The following is a 22,491-nucleotide window of genomic DNA, read 5'->3' as shown; positions in this document are numbered from 1 at the left end:
AAACATATTGGTTTCAACACTAGAAATAAAGAAAAAACAAAAAAAAAATACCCAAATCAAAGAACAAAAAGAAATTTACAACCTTCCCTCTATAATATTAAATGAAAAACAAACCAAAACATGTTAAATAGTTCTTCTGGGTGGTTTTTTTTGGGTTTTTTTGTTTTTTTTTTACTCTGAAGTGTTATTTGATGTTGCAAAATTAGCCTCAGTTACACTGAGAAAAAAATAAAGCAAAACAATATGCACCTAAGAAACTGCTCCTCGCGTCAATTAAATTGAGTTTTTTGTTGTTAAGCACTTTTTGAAAAAGGCTTCCTGACCCATTTAAATTTGATGTGAGGCTATGCTTGTTAGCTTGGAGGTAAAAAATTTTAAAGTCCTGCAGCAAACGTTAATGAGGGCTTTTGTCTTAACTAACCAAGGAGACTGCAGCACCCGATTATAAACCAGTACGGAACACATTCTTTCCAAAAAACCCAGCCCACAAGCTGCATATTGTATGAAGACATTAGAGATTAATAAATGATAGCACCATGGTTTTAGAAATTAAGTTAAAGTTTCAGTAATTAACATTTAGTCCAACTTTTTAACATTCTAGTCACAGGCCAGAAATTAACTTTTTAAGAACCCAAATTATTTTATGTGCAAGTAAGAAAATCTTAACCATAAAAAGAGAATTAAACTCTGCATAAAATTCTAAAATACTATCCCCTATTTTAAAGGAATTAGGAACAAAAACCCCTTTTCATTTGACTTAGTCAAACAGGGCACATTGTTTATGCTTGTCTCTTTTAATCTTGATCATATCAAGATCATTTTGAAGTAAAACCAATGGTTGTCACTTTAAAATCTCTTTACCACAACACTGAGTATTCTATGGCAGAGGCATACACATATTAAAGGCATCTTAATAAAGATGCAAAGGAAAAAACACACATCTTAGAAGAAGACAAAATGGCAGGCAACTGGTACTTTGACTCTCTGAAGGCAAAAATAAAAAAATATCTTTACATTAAAGAATAAGTCAAGTTAAAGAGAAAGGGAATGAAATGGGGACCATCATATTGAGAGAATAAGCTGACCTGCTCAAATTCAAAGTGCTAGAATTAAAGGTCTAAATTAAAACATAGTCTATGCCTCAGAGTATAACACTGAACACAGTATGTGGTCATATTTTAATCCTCTTTCCGTTCCAGAGTCTGTGTAGTGTGAATGCCATTGCTGTACACAGGAAATGGAAGAGTGGAAAAAAGTCCTTCGGCAGTCGTGAACACATTCCCTGCAGGCATTTGGGTCAGACTGGCCCCGCTCACAGCACTTCCAAACGGTCCCGACATATTGAGTCGGTGAACGTGGTGGTAGAGCATTTCCATCGGCGTTTTAGGATCCAGCCCAAAGCTGGGGCTGTTAACATCAACAAAGTTAACAGCGTGGGTGTTGGGGAGGAGGTTGCCCTGCATGGCTAAAGTAACTTCAGCTGGAGCATACCGAATAGTGCCAGTGGTGTAGACCCTCTGAGCAGCAGTGCTGGTCGCAGCAAGGGTTCCCGTTACCCTGTGAACCAAAGGAAGCACCACATTGCCTGCTTGTAACCTCTGAAGGGCTTCCAGGTCCCCAGTGTACAACAAAGAGTTGGAAGTTGTGGGACCTCCTGGGTGTTTGTCCCGTGGAGACGCTGAAAGTGGGGGTGACAAAGGGTCAGAGGACACAGGAGCCAAGGCTGAGTTGGATGAGGTGCTGAACTGAGTTTTACGGCTGGCAGTATTTTCAGTCCCTGGTGGGGTGAGAACGGAGTCTGGAATGGAGACATGTAAACTACTGCTGGCTTGGGGGGAAGGGAAGTGCTCGGAGCTGGGGGGCTTGGTCATACTGTAGGGTGATTCATTCCTTGAGATTTCCCTGTTGGGTGGGTAATTCCAAATACTGCTATCGTTATCAAAATTGATAGGTTCTGAGATTTCTGTTTTAATTTTGAGCACTGAGGCACTGTTTGGTGACGAGAGCAGCTGGGGCTGGTCCACCAAAGATGAGTCAAGTCCGTTTGGACTTGAGGTGCTTGACAGCCTTCTCCGGATCATGCTGCCTCCCTTTTGCTTTTTTCTCCTCTTCTTCCTCTTTTGATGTTTGCTGGAAGACTGAGCATTTACTTCCCCTGCACTGTCTGAGTCCTTGGCACTGTCCGAGGTCAGTGATTCACAGTTCTGCAACCGCAAGTCTGACTCGCTCTCAACATAGCGCTCCACCTTAATCTGCATAGAGCCAAGAGTGCCAAAACTGTCCTCAGGGGCCTTTTGATTCTCAAAGTCAGAGTTTTCAAAGCTGTCGTCGCTGTCCCTGCTGTCCTGGTTGCTTGAGCTGTTACCATCATCATTACAGTTCATTTCATTATCTGACTGATTTCCTGACTTTTTCCTGTCAGATTCAGGGTCTTCACTGTTTTCTGACTGGTTTCCTTTCTCATCTGACTTTGAGTTCTCATTGTCCTCTGGAGCAAAAGGAAAGTAAAACAAAACATTAGCAACAAGAACACAATATTATAACTCAACTCCAGACAGCTACCTACCAATAAATTTGATAGCCCTAAACTTTTTTGGCAAAAGGCATTCTCTTCCATAGAGACACAATTTTTTGCAGTGTTATGTTGGGACATCACCATGAATCTCTCTGATTCAAGACTGTTAATGCACTAAAAGCCTATGCTACATGGCCTGCACCTTGATTGAAGGGGGCCTTTTCATCTGCTTGCTGAACAAGAAGAATTTTGACAACTGTGAGCACAATGACATTGTAGGTGCGTCATCCAAAAAGAAGTCAGTGAACAATCCCATCGTGACTGTTATGTTCTGGTGACTGTTCTTTCACACCCACGTTGCTCTACAGTGGGCAGGCATCGAGCTCCTCTACTGCTTCCCAATGAAGATTCTAGTCCTCTCATTTTTGTTTCACCATTGCCACTTCTGAAGCAGCACAGTGTCTCTGACTTCAGTGGAATTACTGCTGGTTTCCTTCTGAGTGAGAGGAGAAGCAGGTCATACGTGTATAAATGTGAATGAATAAACCAGTTAAAATAATTTTGTTACATTGCTTGACTGTCTTCTCATATTCCTCTGAAGGGCAGCAAATAATGACCGTGCCCCCTGCCCCGGGAAAAAAAATCAGGCAATGAATTAAATTCATGATTGATCCAAATCATCTAAAGACCATTGAAAACAGCCCAGCTACAGTGCTGAGAAGCTGTCACTCTTCTTGCCTGAATTAACTTAGCTGTGGTTTAGATTTTTACCTAATTCTAATATGGATGAGATAAACACTCCAGCCCGCTGGACTCAGACAGCCAAAGCAGCTTTGAGACTGAATACACTCCATTATCATACTATGTTTGAAAGGGTCACGGAAGGCTTCAGGAGACCCTGTCTTTCACACATCAGCCAGAAATCTTTTGTCGGGAAATAAAAGACGTTTTTTCACTCATCAGAGCCAAGTACTTGCTTTAGGAGGGGAGGGGAAGGGCCAGTTTTCCTCTAAAGATTGGTTACTCCTGGAGCCATGTCAGCACCAAACAGTTTCCTAGACGTGCTGGAGGAGGTAGGCTTGACAGGGAAGCTGCCTGAGGACCCAGGGCAATGCTCTTCACAAGTCATTTAGTGGGATTTTTCTTTGAATCATCATCAGCAGAGGTACTCTCCCTTTCGAAAACATAAAACTCATGGAAGCAAATTAACAGCCACAAACTCCTAAATCTCACCCAGTTTTTTCTTCCCTTTAGGACTGAGTTTTTCCTATTTTTTTTTCTTTTTTTGAAGCTGCTTTCTTTCAAGGCATGCTTTCTAGCTGGTCAAGATTGGGCTTAGAGTGAGGTAGTCTAAAGCTGCACAAAATTTGCCTAGATTTTATTAAAGATTGAACTGAAATTATTGGTTTGCTGTTCGGACCTCAGATCCTTTTGCATCTCTTATCCTTTGTAAGAAACAACCCCCTGTCTGTTCTCTTCCAAGACTCCAAAACATCTTCTTCTGAGATTGTAATCATCTGTGCACCTCTGAAGAGCGTTTTCTTGCTCTGCAGCAGTCTTAGGAGTCATGAATGCACTTCTCACTTGGAGAAATGCACATGGGAAATGCAAACTCGTCTCCACATCTGTGTTATTTGGCTATCTAGGAACAAGGCAGTATAAAGGAAGCACTGGGAATGGGCAAAGAGGTTCTCAATGATGGGGGGAAACAAGCCTGCATATGTGCCTAATGTTGACATAAACCATCAAACCAAGCTGTCAAAGGAGAACAAATAAAGGCAAAAGATGAAAGAGAACAGCCATATCATATAACATTAAGGCCTGACCCTCCTCTTGCTTTTGTTTTATTGTTAATTGTTTTCTCTTTTTTTTTTTTTTTTTTTTTGTTATCATAGACATGATAGAAAAATCAGATTTTATACTACATATTACAGCAGAGTAACATCCTTAGCTCCTGGGCCACAGGAAAACATGCTCCTTTCAAAACCAGATGATTTGTACCTGTGCCTTGGTAACCACTTTGAAAATGAATGGCGAATGTGTGAACCATCTGTGCACTGGACCATCTGTAGGACTAATTTACACATTGAGTTTGATAAGTACATTTAGCTTTTAAAAACCTGCTGAAGTCCCAGACTTAAAGAGCTTAGAAAGAAGTGCTTGAACTTATACCTTCCAATAAAATATAATTCTTTTAACCCAAGAAAACCCTCAAATTTTGCAATCTTCACTGATCCCTAGTGAGACTCTTAAAAAATGTATTTATACGGGAAAAAGGGTCATAAAGATTGACAGTAGAAACTTATCTTCAGAATGTATGCCTACTGTGGAAGGATAAGAACTAGAACTATATTCAACAGTTACAATCCCAGGTCTTCTGCAAAAGGCACAATACCTGTTCATGAAGCTTAGCTGGGAAATGGAATAATTAGCTCAGTGCAATATAGGCATGGATCCATGCACACAGTGAAGAGAAATACTGAGGAAATGGAGATACTGTGGAAATGCTGAGGTCATTATAAGATTTTGTTAGTTTTTTTCCAAACTGATTTTGCAGGAATTAATTTTTGTTTGTTTGTGTGTTTTTTTGTAATGGAACAATGCTTGAGTAGTAAAAGCAACTGGAAAGACAGTCACATGGCTCTCAGGATATGAGTCTTTTGTGGATATAAAGACACACCACATATGCTACCTGAGTTGTCCTTTGAGTCCGATTCAGAGTCAGAGGTTTCAGAGGATTCTGAGGTTTTCTCTGGCAGATGAGGAAGCTGTGCAATATCCATTGGAGTGTCCTTGTACTCTGGGTTACTGAAGGGGAGGCAGAAAATATAAACATGATTTGATGATCTGCAGTTTCATGTTTTTTCTCGCTTTTCATATCAAAGCTCAGGAACAAAGAACATAGGAAGAATAGCACAACAAACATAGAAACATGCATTTTTGACTCCTCAGAACCAATCCATCCTCAGCAGGGATTTTATGAAGGTTTATTTTAATGCTGCTGTCAAATACTTACATTGACTAATTATTAACACTCGTTTGATTCTAGTGAAGTTTTAGAGCTAACAAAGCATTCTTACTGAAGTGGGACACCATGGCTTGTGTGATATCTAACAGTAAAGCTACACTGTGTAATTATCCAACAACAAAATATCTTGATTTTGATCCCATTACTGTGCCTGGAAGGACAGAGGGAGTGTTTTAACTTTTCCAATGTTTTCTTCCCACTGGCAATATCTGTTAGCGTTATCTCTGTACCAATGTTCTCTATCAACCTTGCCAGAGCCCTTTCAATACCTGTTTTTCTCAGTGTTCCCCTTTTCCACACTTTAATCAAGTACACCATACATAAAGTTAGTAAGAAGGTGCTTAGTTAAGGCTAGAGAAAATGACCACTGCTCAAAAGAATTTGGCCAAAAAAATAGATAAAAAAGGTTACGTATTTTTTAAATGCTGCACGTATGCATCCACATCACCAACAAACCAAAAGCAACCACTCTAACTGCATGACAGATACACATGTGCATGTTAAGATGCATATGTTAGGGATAAAGAACTGTCAACACACCCATTATAATCATATCTTCATCTGCTCGTGTGGTGCTCACCTGTGACTTGTTAGCAACGAACATGACTGCAATGTAAAAAAGCTACACTACAAGAGAAAGTGAAAAAAAGCACCCCAAAGCTAGGATCCTTCATGGTCTGAAATTTTTAAAATGTGTTCCTTTCCCAAATCTGTGCAAAGGTAGGGGAACAGACACAGCTAGACATAAGTGGCAGAGGAATACTGAAAACAAACAGTCTTTAATAATTTTTGAATAAGTGAGCATTTCTGTGCAGTTCAAATTCCAGCCTGGTGATAGAGCAGAAAATCTGCAGTCCTGCCAGCAACCTGAGGCAGCACTGGGGGTGACTGACACACTATCACAATGACAGTGTGCCCATATTCAGCCTATTACAGTGTACTGTGAAAATTCAGAGTTCACACAGTTCACATTGAAATGCCATTCTTACGATTGTCATCTTTATGGTTTTGTCCTCACAAAGTGACTTTATTCTGTTGCATCCCAGGGTAGTCCCCAAATTTGCCCCCTCGAAGCAAAAGACGTTTGAGGGCTTTCACAGGGTGAATAACAAGTTGCTAGAACAAGAACAGCATTAATCCTCCCTGTCACTATAATTAGTCTATCCTTTTACAGACAGCTGAATCATACTTTCTAATGCATGGAAATGTATACAGACCAGTACTCCTGCTAAGAGTAGACCTAATTATGCCTTGATCTGTCATTAAAATATCATTTGGACATTTGGATCTTTTGTGGATTCCAGTACTAGAAGAAATCTAAATTAAAAATACTAATTCAGTAGATAAGTTAATCTTTTCCTAACAGACCCATGAAGGGAATGCAGCAGGAAAAATAGGTTCTGGGAGAAGATCTAGGGAGGACTACATCATGTTTCTGTTTTTCTTAGGTATATTCCCTTGGTAGAGAAAACAATTTTGTGGGACGTTTGTGGAGGTTCACTTCTTGTCAGGAAAGTAGCAAAGGGGACAGAGGCAACTGTTATGGACCTGTCATGGTTTAGCAAAGAGCTGCTTTTTCTCAGTACAGGGGAATGGGATGCAGTGAAGACCCGGTAACGAGTTCTCAGACTTTCCCCCCCGCCAGGTCTTGGGTTCAGATCCACCTCTGGCCCAGCTGAGCCAATCTGGCACCTCTGTCATCACTATTTAAAGAAGGGAATTTGAAGAAGTGTAAGAGTGATACAAGATGGAGGCGACCACGCGGACCCCACAGTCAGAGAAGGAGGAAGGAATGAGGAGCGCCAGACCAGAGACCCTTCTGCAACCCATGGCAAGAATGTAGGCTGTGCCCCTGCAACACATGGAGGGCAATAGCAGGACTGAGAGCCACCAGCAGCTCCATGTGAGCGCACTCATATGGACAAGACTGTGTGGGGAGGCGGCCATGGCACAGGCCGTGCTGGAGAGCCTGCATGCCACAGAGCAGATCCACACGAGAGGCAGAGAGGAGCTGCAGCCTTGGGGATAAATGCACGTCAGAGCAGCCCGTGGAGGGCTGCCGTGTGTGTGAGGTACCCCACGGACTTGCAGGGAGGACTGGTGCGGAGCCCACCTGCCCTGAGGAGGGACAAACGGCAGAAGCTATGGGAATAGACTGACTGAAACTCTCACTCCCCGCCCCCCTGGGCCGTTCAGGGGGAGGAGGAGATAAAGACACTGGGATCAGGGCTCTGAGCCCGGGAAGAGGAGAGGGGTGGGGAAAAGGTAGTCTTAAAGGGCTGGTCGGACTCTTAATCGTTGTACCACTCTGTGTTGTTTTGTGTTTGTTATGTTTTGGGGTTTTATGGTTACACTTTAGTTGGTATTGGATTAAACTATTTTCTGTTTTCTTCCCCAAGCCGAGTAGCCTGGTCTGTTTTGTCCTGGACCTTAAGCGGCAATTAAGCTCTCCCTGCCCTTTGGCAATCCTCAGGTCTTTGGTAGTTGAGTCTAATCCTGGTCTTTTGTCCCCTGATGGGCCTAAACCAGGACAGGACCTCCTTTTCAGCTAGAGTATGAGCAGATTTCTAGGCATTTTGAAGGACTGGGGCAGTGAAGATGTAATTCCAGTTCAAAATTAGCAGGTGTAAGCTGACTTCTTGAAATGCTACATTTTGCCTCACTCTTGCAAAAAGAGACAAAAATGTAGCGGGGTAAGGATATATTCAGAAATGCCTGTGCTCAATGGTAGCAGGACAGAAATATGGAAGCCCTAGTGAACTCTCTGCTGCTGTGGAAGGTTTCCTACAGTATCAGTCAATGCTCTCCTCCTAGGGGTTGCTTTCTCCTCTTCCCCGAAAGGGGAATCGAAAGTATTTCAATATGCAAGTTTAGGGCAGGCACAGTATCTTCAGGGCTTGCTGGACTTGGCATAATAAGTCACAATCTAACCCCTAGACATCACTTTGAACTCTCATGGCATCAAAGGCAATGTAACAAACCATGACAAGCAACTTAAAAGGAGAACAGGCCAGAAAATGACAATTGCATTTCATGACTATCTCAAGGTTTCAAATTTTATTTGTTTGTTTGTTCTGCTCTGGAATGAAACAGAAAATCCTCCAACCTTATTGAACGTTTTCACAAAATAGAATGTGCTGAAAGGTTCTTTCAGATGAGAAAGGTCAGGTTTATAATTCACTGTCTCTCAGTAACTGTTGGTCTTCCCTTGAGCTCAGAAACCAGTCCTTTAAAAATGCTTTGGTAAAATAGAATTTCTCAGGGTTGAGCCTTTCATTCAAGATATTACTACTATTTCTGTTTTAAAAAGTTCTAACAGTTTAAAATAGTTTATTTTTAAATCCTCTTTATGCATTTTTCAGTATGCATCCTGTCTGATGGTTACAGGAGCAACATACTGATTCAAGGCTTTTCTCCTGAGAAAATTCCTCTCTCTGGACGGAACTGGCAAACACCTTATTGAGAAACATTTTTGAGGCAGAAGTTTGCTTCCGTACATTTTCAATAACCAAATAAACCAGTGACCAACACTTCATACCAGGTTTAACACAACTACTAAAAGTTGGTGCGGATCATTTTTATCTTTGAGCTCAGGTTGAGTAGATTTCAGGGCAGTGGAGGCATGCAATAAAATGGTGAAGAGTTTATTTGAAGACTAAGGCAGTATAATACTTCACGAATATATGAGTGTACTGATACATGACAGATGTCTCAATAAATACAACCAAATGGCACTGTTTTTGAGGTGGACCATATGGAAAGCTTTTCTCCTTAACTTTCTCAAGTAGGATACTGTTTTTTCCCTAAAGCTGTCACCAACAGAAACAAGCAACAGAAACAGCAGTTTAAGTGAGAGAAGTGACTTGAAGACCTACCTAAGAAGGTAATTGACCCAGATGATATTCTTCTCACTTGCGTTCTTGGCATTGACGGCTATGGTTGCACTAGACTGTATCCAGATATAACCTCCATTCTTCTGCATCCAGCGGTAATACTTTGTTACACACTGACCCTTATTCAGCACTGGCAAAAAAATACAAACAAAACAAAAGTAAGATATAGTACATGTTAGAACGCATGATCTTCACTGTATAACGTGATGTAAGTATAAGCAGAAGATACTTCGCTTCCTTCAGGTTTAATGCAGCATTGCCAGTGAAATGGCAAACAGGATCTGAAGTTTGATATACAAGTTTTAAAGTACAATTTTAATCTGGTTTTGGAAAGTCTAGTGGAAGAAAAAAAGTAAAAAGGACTACAAATCTCTTTGGTTTGCAGAATACTTATTACTGTGTGGACATTTTAAATGCACTCACTGTCAAACTGTAAAAAAAGAAAAGGAAAAAAGAAGAGGCAAATTTATATGTGATTTATTCATAGCTCCTAGGTAGACCTCTCTGAGATTCTGGATATTTGAAAGGTTTGGGAAGATATTCTACCCCTGCTGCTTTGATCATTTCTCCTTATTGCAGGCAATATCAACCACTGAACTTATACATCTGTTTCTTTGATCTTGTCAAACAGAATTTACAGTTCTCAGATGAACCAAATCTCCATTGGTCAGTGAGGGGAAAGTCTGGAGAATTTATTTTCTACCAGAGCAAAGTAAATCCACCAACAGGCTGAGAAAGAGGCCTAAGGAAGGTGCAGAATGGCTTCATTTGAGTCAAAGAGTGACAGCTTTCTCCGATGTTTGAAACATGCCAGGAAACAGAGAAACAAGTGAAAGCAATCAGTAACGTGAAACGTTGCTATTAAATGCTCACAGAAAGAAGGATTAAAATTACAGATGTTTAAAGTGGTACTTCAGCCAAAACATTGCCAAGCTGAAACAGGTTTGGTTTGTATCTGATGCTTCAGCGTCAGGAGGTGGGAATGAATTGGAACTCTTTCAGTGGCAAGGAGCAGCACGGTTTGGAAAACCCCCCAGGCAATGCAAACTTCGGGTACAATAGTCGGAGACTCGCTGCCCACGGCCCGCCGTGCACTAGAGGGCACTGCGCATTCACAGACACCCTGCCGCTGCTGCCATGTCCTTGTCTCCGGCTGCTGAAATGAAAAACCTCTAACTGCTGCAATAAATTTGGCTAAATTAGCTGCTAAATGGTTATCTCAAGTAATATGTATTTGCATTAATCATCTTGCTCTAAACCAGAACAAGCCAGAGTCCTAAAGATGTAGTAAATTCATATTGTCCATTTAATTACAGCTAATAAGTGCTTCATATACAATAGTTTCATGAAGTACATTTTCATTCTTTTGGGGTTTTTTTTTGTTTGTTTTTTTGTTGTAGAGGGAAAAGAAAAAAGTAACTTTGGAAAAGAATAGGTATTTAAGGCAGTTTAAGTTTGTACCATAAATGTGATAAATGACACTTTAGAGCTTTGAAGTTAACCAAACGTCTATACCCCTAATTATACACATTAATGTATCTATATCCAAATTCATGTACAACAGATATCTGCAGAAAAAATTATTTATAAAGGTAGCCATGTAAACTTGGGCACTTTTTTAACTTGGAAGGATACCTCAATCCCCATTCTAATTTTTCAACTACTGATTAAAAAAAATGCATGTAAAAAAGCTCAGTATAAATGGAATGAAAAATGCAAGTTAAGTTCATCTGTAATATCAAAAAAAATTCGTGATCTGAGTCCTGCTGTGTCTCAACAACCTCTAGCTTACTGGGTTTGTTTCTACGCAAAAGTTTTCCTTAATTTTTACTTTTGTATTCCAGGCTCTAAATATTCTGCTATGACAATTCATTCGCTTCAAAACCTCATTATACAGCAGAATAAAGATAAAACACAAACAACTGACTACCCAGCATTTCCGTCAAAGCAATGTTGTATGCCACTTTAGAAAACAATCTCACATAAATTAGCCCGACTTCATCAGTTATGAAGAATAAGGGAAGAAAAGTACTGCTGTAGTTTTGATTACAGTAGACTTTTCCATTTCAGTAAAATAGGACATTCAAAATACTCTGCTTACAGCTGACAGTAAAACTGATATGGATGGATATCTGGAGTGATATTGTCTTTTTTTCTGGAAACCTAAACACCCATAGGTGTGTGTAGAATCTAGTAAAATCTACATGCATCTGTAACTACTAATTATACTGCTGTCTTTATAACAGTTTTTATCTGAAGAATATACCATTTTATACAAACACCAAAGGATGAGTCCTCACAACTGCTCACCCACATTTGAAAGTTAAGGTACCAAGTGAGTCACTAGCTGAAGAGTATGCTGCAATTCTGCATAGTGATAGCTATGAGGACCCAGCCCCTCCAGTTGTTTCAGTCCATTTCCTAGGCAAGTACTTCCTTCTTCAGTACCTTTCCTATTGGTTGTTGCAACACCGGGAAAGTCTATGTCATGAGCTGAACAGAGCATTCATTTCAGAACTATGGGAAAAAAGGGGGAAATTAAAACCTTGTGAGTTATTTCTGAAGGAGAAGGTTCTTGCTTTTTCAAGAAAGAGAATTCAGTACACCAGAGTTGTATACAAACCATTTCCAGCCAGAGCTCCCAAATTACTATATATCCAAAGACTACCTGAAATGCTGTCTTGAAAATGAGCTTTCCATGAAGTTCATCTGCCTACGATTGCCTGCTCTCTATTTGGCCAGCCCAGATATATTACCACATACACAGGATTTTCCTTCCTGCATCTGACTAAAGTACATTCCATGTGAGAGATTTGTGGACCATGGTCAGAAGGAAGAAGTCCCACGATTCAATATAAAAACACTCTGTAAAGAGATTCTCCAGCAGGCCAGCTGTGCCATGCTGCTAAATCTAGTTCTTACATCCTTTGAGATGCGCTAGACAGCCTCAAGCCAGTTCTGAAGGCTCATACTATAGCTTGGGAAGAAATTTATCAGTATGACAAATGTGAAAGAATTAAAAAAAAAAAAAGAAATGTTTTCTAATGTGTGGTATTTTTCAACTGCTGGCATTGTCAAGCTGAAATTTATGAATTAGATGAGAATTTTGAGTAAACAAGCAACTAGAAGGTCATATCAGGAGGTGATATTTATCTGGTTTACTGATACCCTAGTGTTACTGAGTAAAGATTCATTTTGATGATCTTAAGTTTGCAGGCACAGGGAGTCCATTAATAAAGTTACTGATTTTAAGAAGAAATGAAAGTAAATAATTATATCCACTGTCAGCTGTGCTTGTGAAGTTGCTAACAATAGACCATGCATTTAAGCTTAGCATAAACTTCTGAAAAAGTAATGCATGTGGACCACATCCTGAACTTAACGCAGACTGTACTTAAGGCATATCCCTTACTGACAATTTTTGTACTCTGAGAAATGTAAAGAGTTCTAAATTTGTACTTGTATTCTCCATGGAGTTCCACATCTGGCAGACAATGCAGTGTGGTGGAAGGTGAGACTTGTGACCACATCAGTGGGATGGCTTGTGTGACTGAAGTTACATAGGATTATGCAGAATTGGGTTTTGTATTTACATATACAGACAGGTATATTCGAGAGTTAATCTTTTAAAACTACTGACCTTTACATTAGCTGCACAGATATATTCCTTAAGATGGTGGGTGCTGAACTTGTTGAAAATTTGCTGAAACGTAATGTAGTTACCCAATTTGAATTCAGTGGTTAGGCTGCAAAAAGTGTATGGTATGTCACGCTCTGAATTAAAAAAACATCTCACATTTCTCAGTGTATGAATATATTGCTATGTACACAGTTCCCAACAGAAGGATCTCAGTTTTCCTTGGTAGCTTTGTGCACAGCAATATTCTTGTGGCGGTGGAGTGAAGGAGCATGGAGAAGAAGAAGCAGTCAGTGTTCTTTTCAGGAACCTATTTCTGTTAGAAAATCAAAATAAATCAGTACAAGTTTGTCTTCAGAAATATGGTTACAAAAAGAAGAAGAACATAGTTTCTTCCTGTAAGGCTGTTCTGAGAAATCAAAGCCAAAGCTTCTAAATAGTGAGTTGTGTTTTAAAAGGAGGAAGTAGCTTAATTCAGTTTGAAGAGGAGATGAAGCAATTGTGTATCAAAAGCAGCCTTTTAGCGAAGTCTCTTACAAAAGGACATTTTACTCATGTGCATATGCAGTTAAAAGCTACACTATATTGCGCATTCAGGTAAGTATTGAGTAAATAGGAAATGATGAGATCATCTTACATATTCACACAGCTTCACAAAGAGTCTCTTTATAATTGGTGAAAATTTTGAGGTTACATCTGCTGCGCTATTCACCCTTCTCCTTGAAATACCTTTATCAATGACTGGATGGTATTGATGCTGAATTCCCCCTGAGATAAACTTGTAAGAATATTTTTAATTTACTACATGAGGATGAAAATGCCATACTTAATACCATAGTTGGATACTTAGCTGCAGCCACAAGTACTCTTTCTACATTCACAAAACTGGCAGACGAAACATGAAAAGGAATACTGACTCTTTAATCTCCACTTCTCCACCTAAAGCCCAAGGCAAGCTGACAGGGTAACTTCATCCTGGAAACAGAAGGGGTTTTATTTTTTTAATTCTGGATTACTTTTTCTTCTGCTTTTGAAAACTGTGGGCTACAGGGGAATGAACCTGGCATAGACTTAAAACAAGAACAAGTTTCTTTATCTGAAAAGTTACAGTCCTTGATGCTTACACGAAGGTCATTTTCAAAACCCACAGGAAAAATAGCATCACAGCCAGAAAGAGTGCATTAAGTGCCTTATTTGCTTGTAACAGAGACAGTTTTTCATTTATAACAGCTCCGAGGATCAAGTGAGTCTTTGATGTCGTAAGGACTTTTCTATAGATTTTGCAATTAGTGAGTTTAGTGCTTTAAATAGTGGGTATCCACAAATTGGATTTTCACAATGAAAAAAGGAAGTACTGAGCAATATTTAGGAATGTTAAATGATGTCTGTAACTTAAACAGAATTGTGAGCTAGATGACAGGAGATTTGTAGACATTCAGGTGAGTAAACGTGTGCCATCTATATGATTTCAGATCTCCTATCTGGAGTGGGGTGAGGAGGAGGGGAGGTAAGCCAGGACAGTGTGCAAATGTGCCAGACCAAAAATGTGGCAGATTGCTTGGAGACAAACGCCACCTTTGCATTACAAAAGTCCCCATATGGGACATTGCTCTACGTCCCTTCATTGCAGACAGTTTTTTACCAGCCCTGTGTGACTTACCGTATCTTGACAGAGTTCTCTTAAAAATAGAAAGACGATAATGGTTTATAAAAATACTGGTTCTGGGAATCTTTAGAAAGCTCCATTTTACTTACATCATATGATGGGAGAAAGGCCTGAGTGCTGGACAGAGAACGTATTTTTTAGGTTTGGGAAGAATTACATGTATTGTATGAGTAACACTGAGACTTGGCTACTATTGTGATGTGAATATTAGACAGTAAAAATTGGTGGCTCCTAAATATAAGTTCATCTTTTCCAAAGGCAAGTAGGAAATAGAAGATCAGACTCATGAAAGAAAACTGTACTTCACTGGTATCCAAATTCTCACCTGGGATAATTCTTTTAGGCATATAAAGGAACTCTAAAAATGCTAGGTGTGGCAACTGGTTCATTGCTTACTTCTGCAATGCTGGAATACTGTTTAATCTGCCAGTGTAGAGATGTTACATACATAAATACCTGACAAATTAGACAAAAATATATATCAACAACTTCGCAGGGAAAAACAACACCCAAAAGCAAAGCCATAATAATCCATTTAGAAAAACTAGACAGTTTAGGATTTTTGAAAAACTAAGCAATATTCTCCTGCCTCACTTTGCAGAAAATCAAATGTTAAAAGTTGTCTGAGTCAAATTGTTGAAAAAAATGTGGATTCATGTGAGGACTGAAGTCTGTAGCTCAAGATCATCACCTGACAAATACAGTGAGAAAAGTCTTGCATGCCACATGTCCAGCTAGGAGAAAGAAAAGTCACTGTAAATAATGAAAATAGTTCGGAAAAACAGTAATGGATTTTGCAATCTATCTTATTCCCACAACAGTGGTACTCCAGTCCTCTGAAAATTCCAAGCCTCTGCTAGAGATCCTGCCTTCATTTGATTGCAAATTATCTCAGAAAAGTACCAGGAAGAGGTTTTGTTTAAAATCAACCCTATGTTATCAGTTTACATTATGTCAGTTTACAGCAGCAATACAAATTTATTAAAACCCAGGAAAATCACAGAAGTATTTCCCAGCACTAAAGACAAATCATTATCTCCTACTCAAATAACAGAAATGCTTTTCTTCCCCTTTCCCTTTCATGGTGGTTACATAATTTAAAAATTACAATTTCATGATTATGCTTAACAATATTAACAAGAATGCATAATACTAGGTAGGATGTTTATTTTAAAATATTATGTAGATATTGATCAAACATAATAGCTAAATTATAATTATATAACTCAATGTATCACTACATGCACTCTTCCATGGAAGTTTACACCTTGCATAACAGAAAACTCTGTTGTTTCTATAGATTTAATAATAAAGTGGATTGAAAAATGAATACTAGATTTGTCTGCCTATGATTCTCTAGGTTTTCTTCTCTCTTTCTTAACTTTTCCCTTATGATTTGCCTGTCTCCCCATGACTTGTAAAACTTCAATTCTGCCACAAAGTGATTTCCTTCTGCTAATATTGAAATGGTCGTTTAGAAATCCAAGTCTGCTTTGAACATCAACTTCAGACAGAACTTCCATTATCATTAATGAACTCTCTCTGTTCAAACTGGAGGGGAAAATGAAATCCCAGATCCAAATTTTGCCCTCAGCTACTAAAACGCAACATCAGAGGAGAAATTTGGCCCTGCTTGCTCAAGAAACTTAAATCTGTCCTCCATCTCTCCACTAATATTAATGCCTGTCATATGACAACCTATGTAAGATTAATGACTTTAGAACGTAACCCCTTCCATACCAAACGTATCAGCAGACTATATACAACTATATCTCCTACAAATAGGAAAAAAGAGAGAAGTTTCACAGAAACAATTTGGCAGCAATATTAATTCTCTCTTTGAATTTCACAGGTTACAGATGGTCTGTTTCAAGGGATAGGATCTCTTTAAATGTACTTTTGTCTCTGGGACAGGGGACCCTGCTTGAGTACTTGGACTAAGTGAAATAAGTGGTTTTCTCAGCCTAATTGCTAGAGGAAAGGGATCCAAAGCACAATGTCATGACACAACTGAATTTTCAAACACCATTCTAACCACCATCTTACCAGATTCATCATCATCTCGCATTTGGTAGTAAACAACAATAGACATTTTTAAAGCATATTGTCCCTTTGTATCAGATGACTTGTAAAAAGAAAAGGAAACAAAACATTCTCCACAAGCCTTAAAAAGATAGCTTAGCACTAACAAAACCCATTCCCTTGTAAAATAAAATAAAAATAAAAGAGCTTCTGCATAAGTAAGCATCTTAGGATCTCAGAACCAATATCTACCAATCTGTGAACACTGGGTACAAAGGCTTCAGATGTTTTTTAGGGCATTCCCAAAAGCCCATTGTGCCCTAGTCCTGGACACCAGCCCACTCACTTTACAAGTTATCAGACATCAAAACCAACATTGATCCACCACTGGCAGTATCACTCATGTATGGCAAAGCCACATGTGACTTATGCAGGTTCTTTCAAACAAGTGCTAATAAAGACCTATTGCCACAGCGTCAAACATTTGTTATATGCCACACATCTCACTGATGCTATTTTCATATCCTTCTGGTTTGAAAACTGACTCCCTCAGAGACACAAGGTCAACAGTCTAGACCTTGGAAAAATAAACAGATTAAAAAAATCCAGTAGCACTAAGGTACTCTGGAAAGATCTGCAACACTTTCTTCATACCTTCACTTTTTTTTTTTAAGATGGAGCATTTCACCTTAATCAGTCCTTGGATTTTCAGTGAGGCAACACTTTCTCACTTAGGCTACAAGGTGGTGAACACTTCTGATCTCAGTAATCTTGAAGCGAACCTCAGCAATGAGGGTAAAAAGGTATTTCCCCTAGAGGTTCCCAGCAGAAGTCAGAGCTCAGTCTTCACTCTCTAGCCCCATAATGCAGTAGCTGCACTTATACAGCTGGTACTACATGCCCTTTTGAATGTAAAAAGAGAAGAATTTAGGTGTAAATTTGACTATGAGCTATGGAAGACTTACAAAGGCAAGTCTACAAATTGAAATGGGAACATAATAATCAGCATTGTATATAATTTAATTTGAAGATGAAATAACATCAGGAATTAAGTTAAAGGGTTATCAATGGAAACTATATCTGAGGCATCTTGCAAAATAACTGTATATTGCTAAGCTACAGAAGGCAATACTCTGCAATTAGGTTTAGCAGCTTAAAGGTTTATATATTTGTATGGATAATTACAACACCAAATGTTACAATACTGACAACTGTCCTCCACAAACTTACAGAAATGCTTACAGAAATGTAAGCAGTAGGATAAATTCTCTTCTTTCATGGAATGAATGAACCATGAGTTAATAGTGTATTGTGGAGAAAACAAGGGTGCAAGGTGTATATAATTGCATATTGCAGAGTGTTTTCTCCGTTCTTTTAAAGTAACTAGCTTTGGTAAGAGAGCAGTCAAAGAAATTAAGCTAGATCAACATCTCTCATACCCAAAGAAGCATTTGCAGGAGCAAACACAACATCTGTAGGATTTCAGATCATGGCTAAAAGACACGAAACATACACACTCTTGGTTAGATGCACATTTTAAGATTAATTAGGACTGAAAAACAAACACTATCTCTGGGCTAAAACTAAAGTCCTTTTTTCCCTCATATGAATTTCAAAAATGTTTTCTTTGTATGTTTCCATTTCTTCTGATTTCTTATCTCCCATTCCCTCATTTTGCTCTATCATCACTATCTCAAGTTAAAAGAATGTTAAGAATGTCTCCAGTGCAGAAATCTTTTCTGGCGCATAGCATGGACAGAAAGGAAGAATGTGCATGTGGTCAGACCAACACTTCTGCAATACTTTGAAAGCAAGATAACACTAAACTGTCGTCAGGATCCCAGATGGGCTTGGTTTAAGAGTTAGCTAAACACCAGACATTCTATCAGCCTAATTTAGAATCAATCTTGCTTTTTAGTGATGATAATAAACTTGTACAAACATAAGATTCATTTGTATATTTTAGCATTTTATTTCAGCCCAGAATGCAAAACTTGACATTGGAATCAGTTTGATTTTTTGATGATTGAAGATATTAAGCACTACAAGAGCACTGAAATTTCGATCTGATTAAGATAAAAAATCCTCAGGATCAAAGCACTTTTTTTTTTCCCCCTACAGTTTTACTAATTGTGTGCTACTTGACATTGCAGAGTTATTCCACAGCATGATAGCAAAATATGTGAAGTGTATTTTACCATTAGAAATTATCAACTCATTCTATTTGTTTTTCATGTGTTTGAGGTTATTAAGAGAATAAAAAATTATTACTGATGTGCATAAGTTAAAGGGGTTAGTTCAACTGCAGCTGGTAGGCTAAACTACTGAGCAGTATTTTGTAGAGCAATAGAATTTTTCTACTGAACATACATAAAATCATGAATATATAACTGATTTAGAAGCAGACTGAGGGGATAATATCCCTTGAAAAATAGGGGAGCCATGAAAAAGGTGAATGTTGAATAGTTTATTTTCAGAAAGTCTGGATTATTCTAACCACTGGAAACCAGATAAAGTACATCAGAGGGAGTGCCACCAAACATACTCATCAGAGACCTTTGCTTTATGGGGAAATGAACTGCCCTGGCTCACCGTTCCTGAGGAACTGTATTTCTTATAGCTGTAAATCAAATCCTGAAGAAACAGGATGATATTTTCTAAGCAATAGTTGAGGACAACAAGTATCTTTTTTGTCAGTGTCAGGTTTCTGAATTTAGATCTCAATTAGGATTCCAAAATGAAAAAGCACATATTATACACCAATACATACTTGTGATAGTGTTCTTACAAGCAAGATATTAAATTTCCAACGGTCGCATGTTGTCTTATATTTGTCCAAAGGTACATTCATGGTTGCCTTCAGAGGTCTTGACATTTATCCTTCCTTGCTATTTTCTTAATGACCTTCATTGAATAGTAATATCAAGTATTTGATCTTCAATGAAAGTTGTTATTTTTTTTTAATTAAGTGTAAGACATATACTCCTACAGCATACGAGACACATTCATTATTAGCAAGAAATTTATTTCTTAAACAAAATGCAATGTTGGGGACCTCTGTATGATAACAGTGTAAACCAAAGGGAAGTACATATGCACAGCATCATACACCACAGCGCAGCAATAGGACAGTTGCCCTTGCTGAGCTCTGCAGACAGTGCTAAGGCCTGATACAACAGTAATTTTATGAATCTGCTTGATTTCTGACATCGATTTGCAATAAAATGTATCCTGCTAGCTCTAAGATCAGGGATATTTTCTTGTCAATGGAACAGGGGCAGTTCTAACCATGTAGGGACTAATGGCTTGGCAAAAGTGTATGGACTGCCCTATGTTTTACATGCAGTTCACAGGTGTAAGGAGAAAGGGAGGATGAGATCACCTTCTCCATTCTAGTAAGTGGTAAAGTAGAACTGAGAGTATGAAGGGTCTTTCAAGGATGTTAGTTCAAGATGCACAACTGTGAAAGATACATAACTTCAAGTATTTCATACCACATATCAACAGCTCAACGTATGCAACCTGATCTAGGTGGATCTGCTTCTGCAGGGGGGTTGGACTAGATGACCTCTAAAGGTCCCTTCCAACCCCAACCATTCTATGATTCTATGATATCAACAGCTGAGCCATGATGCTGGATGGAGCAGAGAACATTTTGACTATAATCTCTGTAAGGAGACTTGACTTATGGTAAGTGATATCTGTCAGAATTCTACCAGTAATTTGTTAAAAAAAACACAGTGAAGACAAACAAATGAGGTTTCCTAAACTTCTAAAACAATGAAGCATTATAAAATAGAGAAAAGATTAATAAGGTAGAATTTTAGGACGTGGAGATTTGTGAAAAAGCACAGTCATTGAAAGCTTGAATAAAACAAGGTAGAAACAGTATCCTTAAACTTTTTTTTATATCCATTTGAAAAATATGAGGCTTCAATAACTTGTGGGATCACCACCATGTATTATTGTGTTGGAATAAATGCAGGCACATGTAGCATTAGAGTATGAATGTTGTTATACTAAACCACAAAGGCATCCAGCTATAACTAACATAAATCTTTAAGTACAAAACTTGACTCCACTGGACCTAATGGAATTTTTGCCTTTACTTCACTGGGATCAGAATTTTAGTCCATATAAATTTGCTTTTTCAGTGCATAATTTCCCTGTCCATTGAAGACAATGAAAGCTTTTCCATTAACTGTAACTGACCCTTCATTAGGGCAGCAGTAGCCTTACAAAAGACTGTTGTCACTGCTATAGTCCTGCAGACCTTCTTCATTATATTTGTCACAGTCACATTCCTGAAACCGCTTTTGTCTTCTTTTATCTGAGATGGCCTTAACAAGGCATGTTTTTCAAAGTTTCTAATGCACTGCTATGATCTGAAGCCATCAACAGCACTCTTGACTTTTTTTTTAGTGAGATTTGGTGCAACATTTTCTTCTTTGCTTGTTTTCCTCTTTGATGTCTTTGAATAACCTGGATGAGAAGGCACGATGTACTGGTCTTACTTTTTCTATGTTTTTATGATATGTTGTCAGTGAATAGGCAGAGTGGTAGTTTTGTTTGTTTCCTTTTACCCTCATACCTATGATTGCAGTTCAGGAGTCTTCTTGTTTTAATCTTTAAAAATTATTCTTGCAAAAATCAATCAAGGTTTCTATCTGCATTCTGCAGTTCTCCATCAAACACACCTTTTTGGTTTGCTGTTTTCTCAAATCCTATTTATACTTTTCAATAGGACTTTCTAACCATTACTTTACCTTTCAGCTCCTCTTCAAACTATTGCATAATCTTGCTTTTTTTCATTGCAATCTCACGCAATTATTTCCTACGTTGTACTGACAAATCTTCTGCCTGTTTTGAGGAACTGCAGTTCTGATCGATTCTGCCTTCTAGAGACAGTGTCTGTATTCATGAATTTTAGCTCTAAGCTTATTTTAACTAAATCAGGAGAATTTTCTTGTTTGATCTCAACTTGATTTTCTAGGACGGACAAGTTGCTATGAAGTGCTTTGCGGTTTTGAAATTTCTTGTTTTTCTCAAAGTTTTTATCCAAATGCTAGAAAAGTTGATCGTCTCTCTCTGGGCAAATAGATGAACCATTTCAGCTTCTGTGGGACTTAAAATGAGCAGGTATACTTCCTGAGCTGTTCCCAAGTCCAATTTAAACTTGCTGATTTTTCATCCAGAGTGTGAGTTGAACATAAAAAGACAAATGCAAGGTCCTGTACCTGGGATGGACTGATTCCCTGCTGGGACCTACTGTCTGCATTGCTGATTTTTGGAAAAGGAGCTGGAGGTCCTGTTGGACATTATGCTAAGCATGAATCAGCCATGTGCTCCATGGGCTGTACTAAAAAGCTTATAGGTAGTAGATCACATAAAGTCATTATTTCCCTTCACTCATCCTCTCATCACTATTTATTCATCTTCAACCTAATTCTAGGCTTCCAGTGCAGAAAACTCATTGATAAACTTCAGTGAACTTAGCAGAGGCCTGTCAAGATGGTCAGATGCTGGAGTATTTGCCCTGTGACTAAAGGCTGTGGGACCAGCCCAGGGTTGTTCAGCCTGAAGAGGTGGCTTCAGGGGGACCTAGCAGCAAAGATGAAGCCATGAGCTGCACAATCAAAACAAGGAAATTCCAACCGGATAGAAGGAAAAAACCCCAAGCTGTGAGGATAATTAAGCCTTTATTAAGGATAATTGGAATAAGTCACTCAG

The 22,491-nt window shown here is 38.7% G+C and overlaps 1 protein-coding gene across 5 annotated transcripts in view; it reads right to left on the bottom strand.

Moving 5' to 3' along the window:
* Positions 1 to 1,178: 1,178 nt before the first annotated feature.
* The window catches only part of NPAS3 (neuronal PAS domain protein 3), a 620,517-nt gene continuing 599,204 nt past the window's right edge, over positions 1,179 to 22,491 (bottom strand). For 4 of the 5 annotated variants that reach the window (XM_061997548.1, XM_061997549.1, XM_061997550.1 and 1 more), the window contains 3 exons: positions 9,419 to 9,566; positions 5,196 to 5,323; positions 1,179 to 2,488 (listed from right to left, as the gene is read on the bottom strand). In XM_061997548.1, coding sequence (XP_061853532.1) covers positions 1,179 to 2,488; positions 5,196 to 5,323; positions 9,419 to 9,566 — 1,586 coding nt within the window. The remainder of the gene's footprint in view (positions 2,489 to 5,195; positions 5,324 to 9,418; positions 9,567 to 22,491) is intronic. The other variant, XM_061997552.1, reaches the window with a different exon arrangement.

The sequence above is a fragment of the Colius striatus genome, chromosome 6 (genome assembly GCF_028858725.1).
Source record: "Colius striatus isolate bColStr4 chromosome 6, bColStr4.1.hap1, whole genome shotgun sequence".
Taxonomy (NCBI): Eukaryota; Metazoa; Chordata; class Aves; order Coliiformes; family Coliidae; genus Colius; species Colius striatus.
Note: the sequence above shows the minus strand (reverse complement) of the source record. Positions and strands in the feature narration are given on the sequence as shown.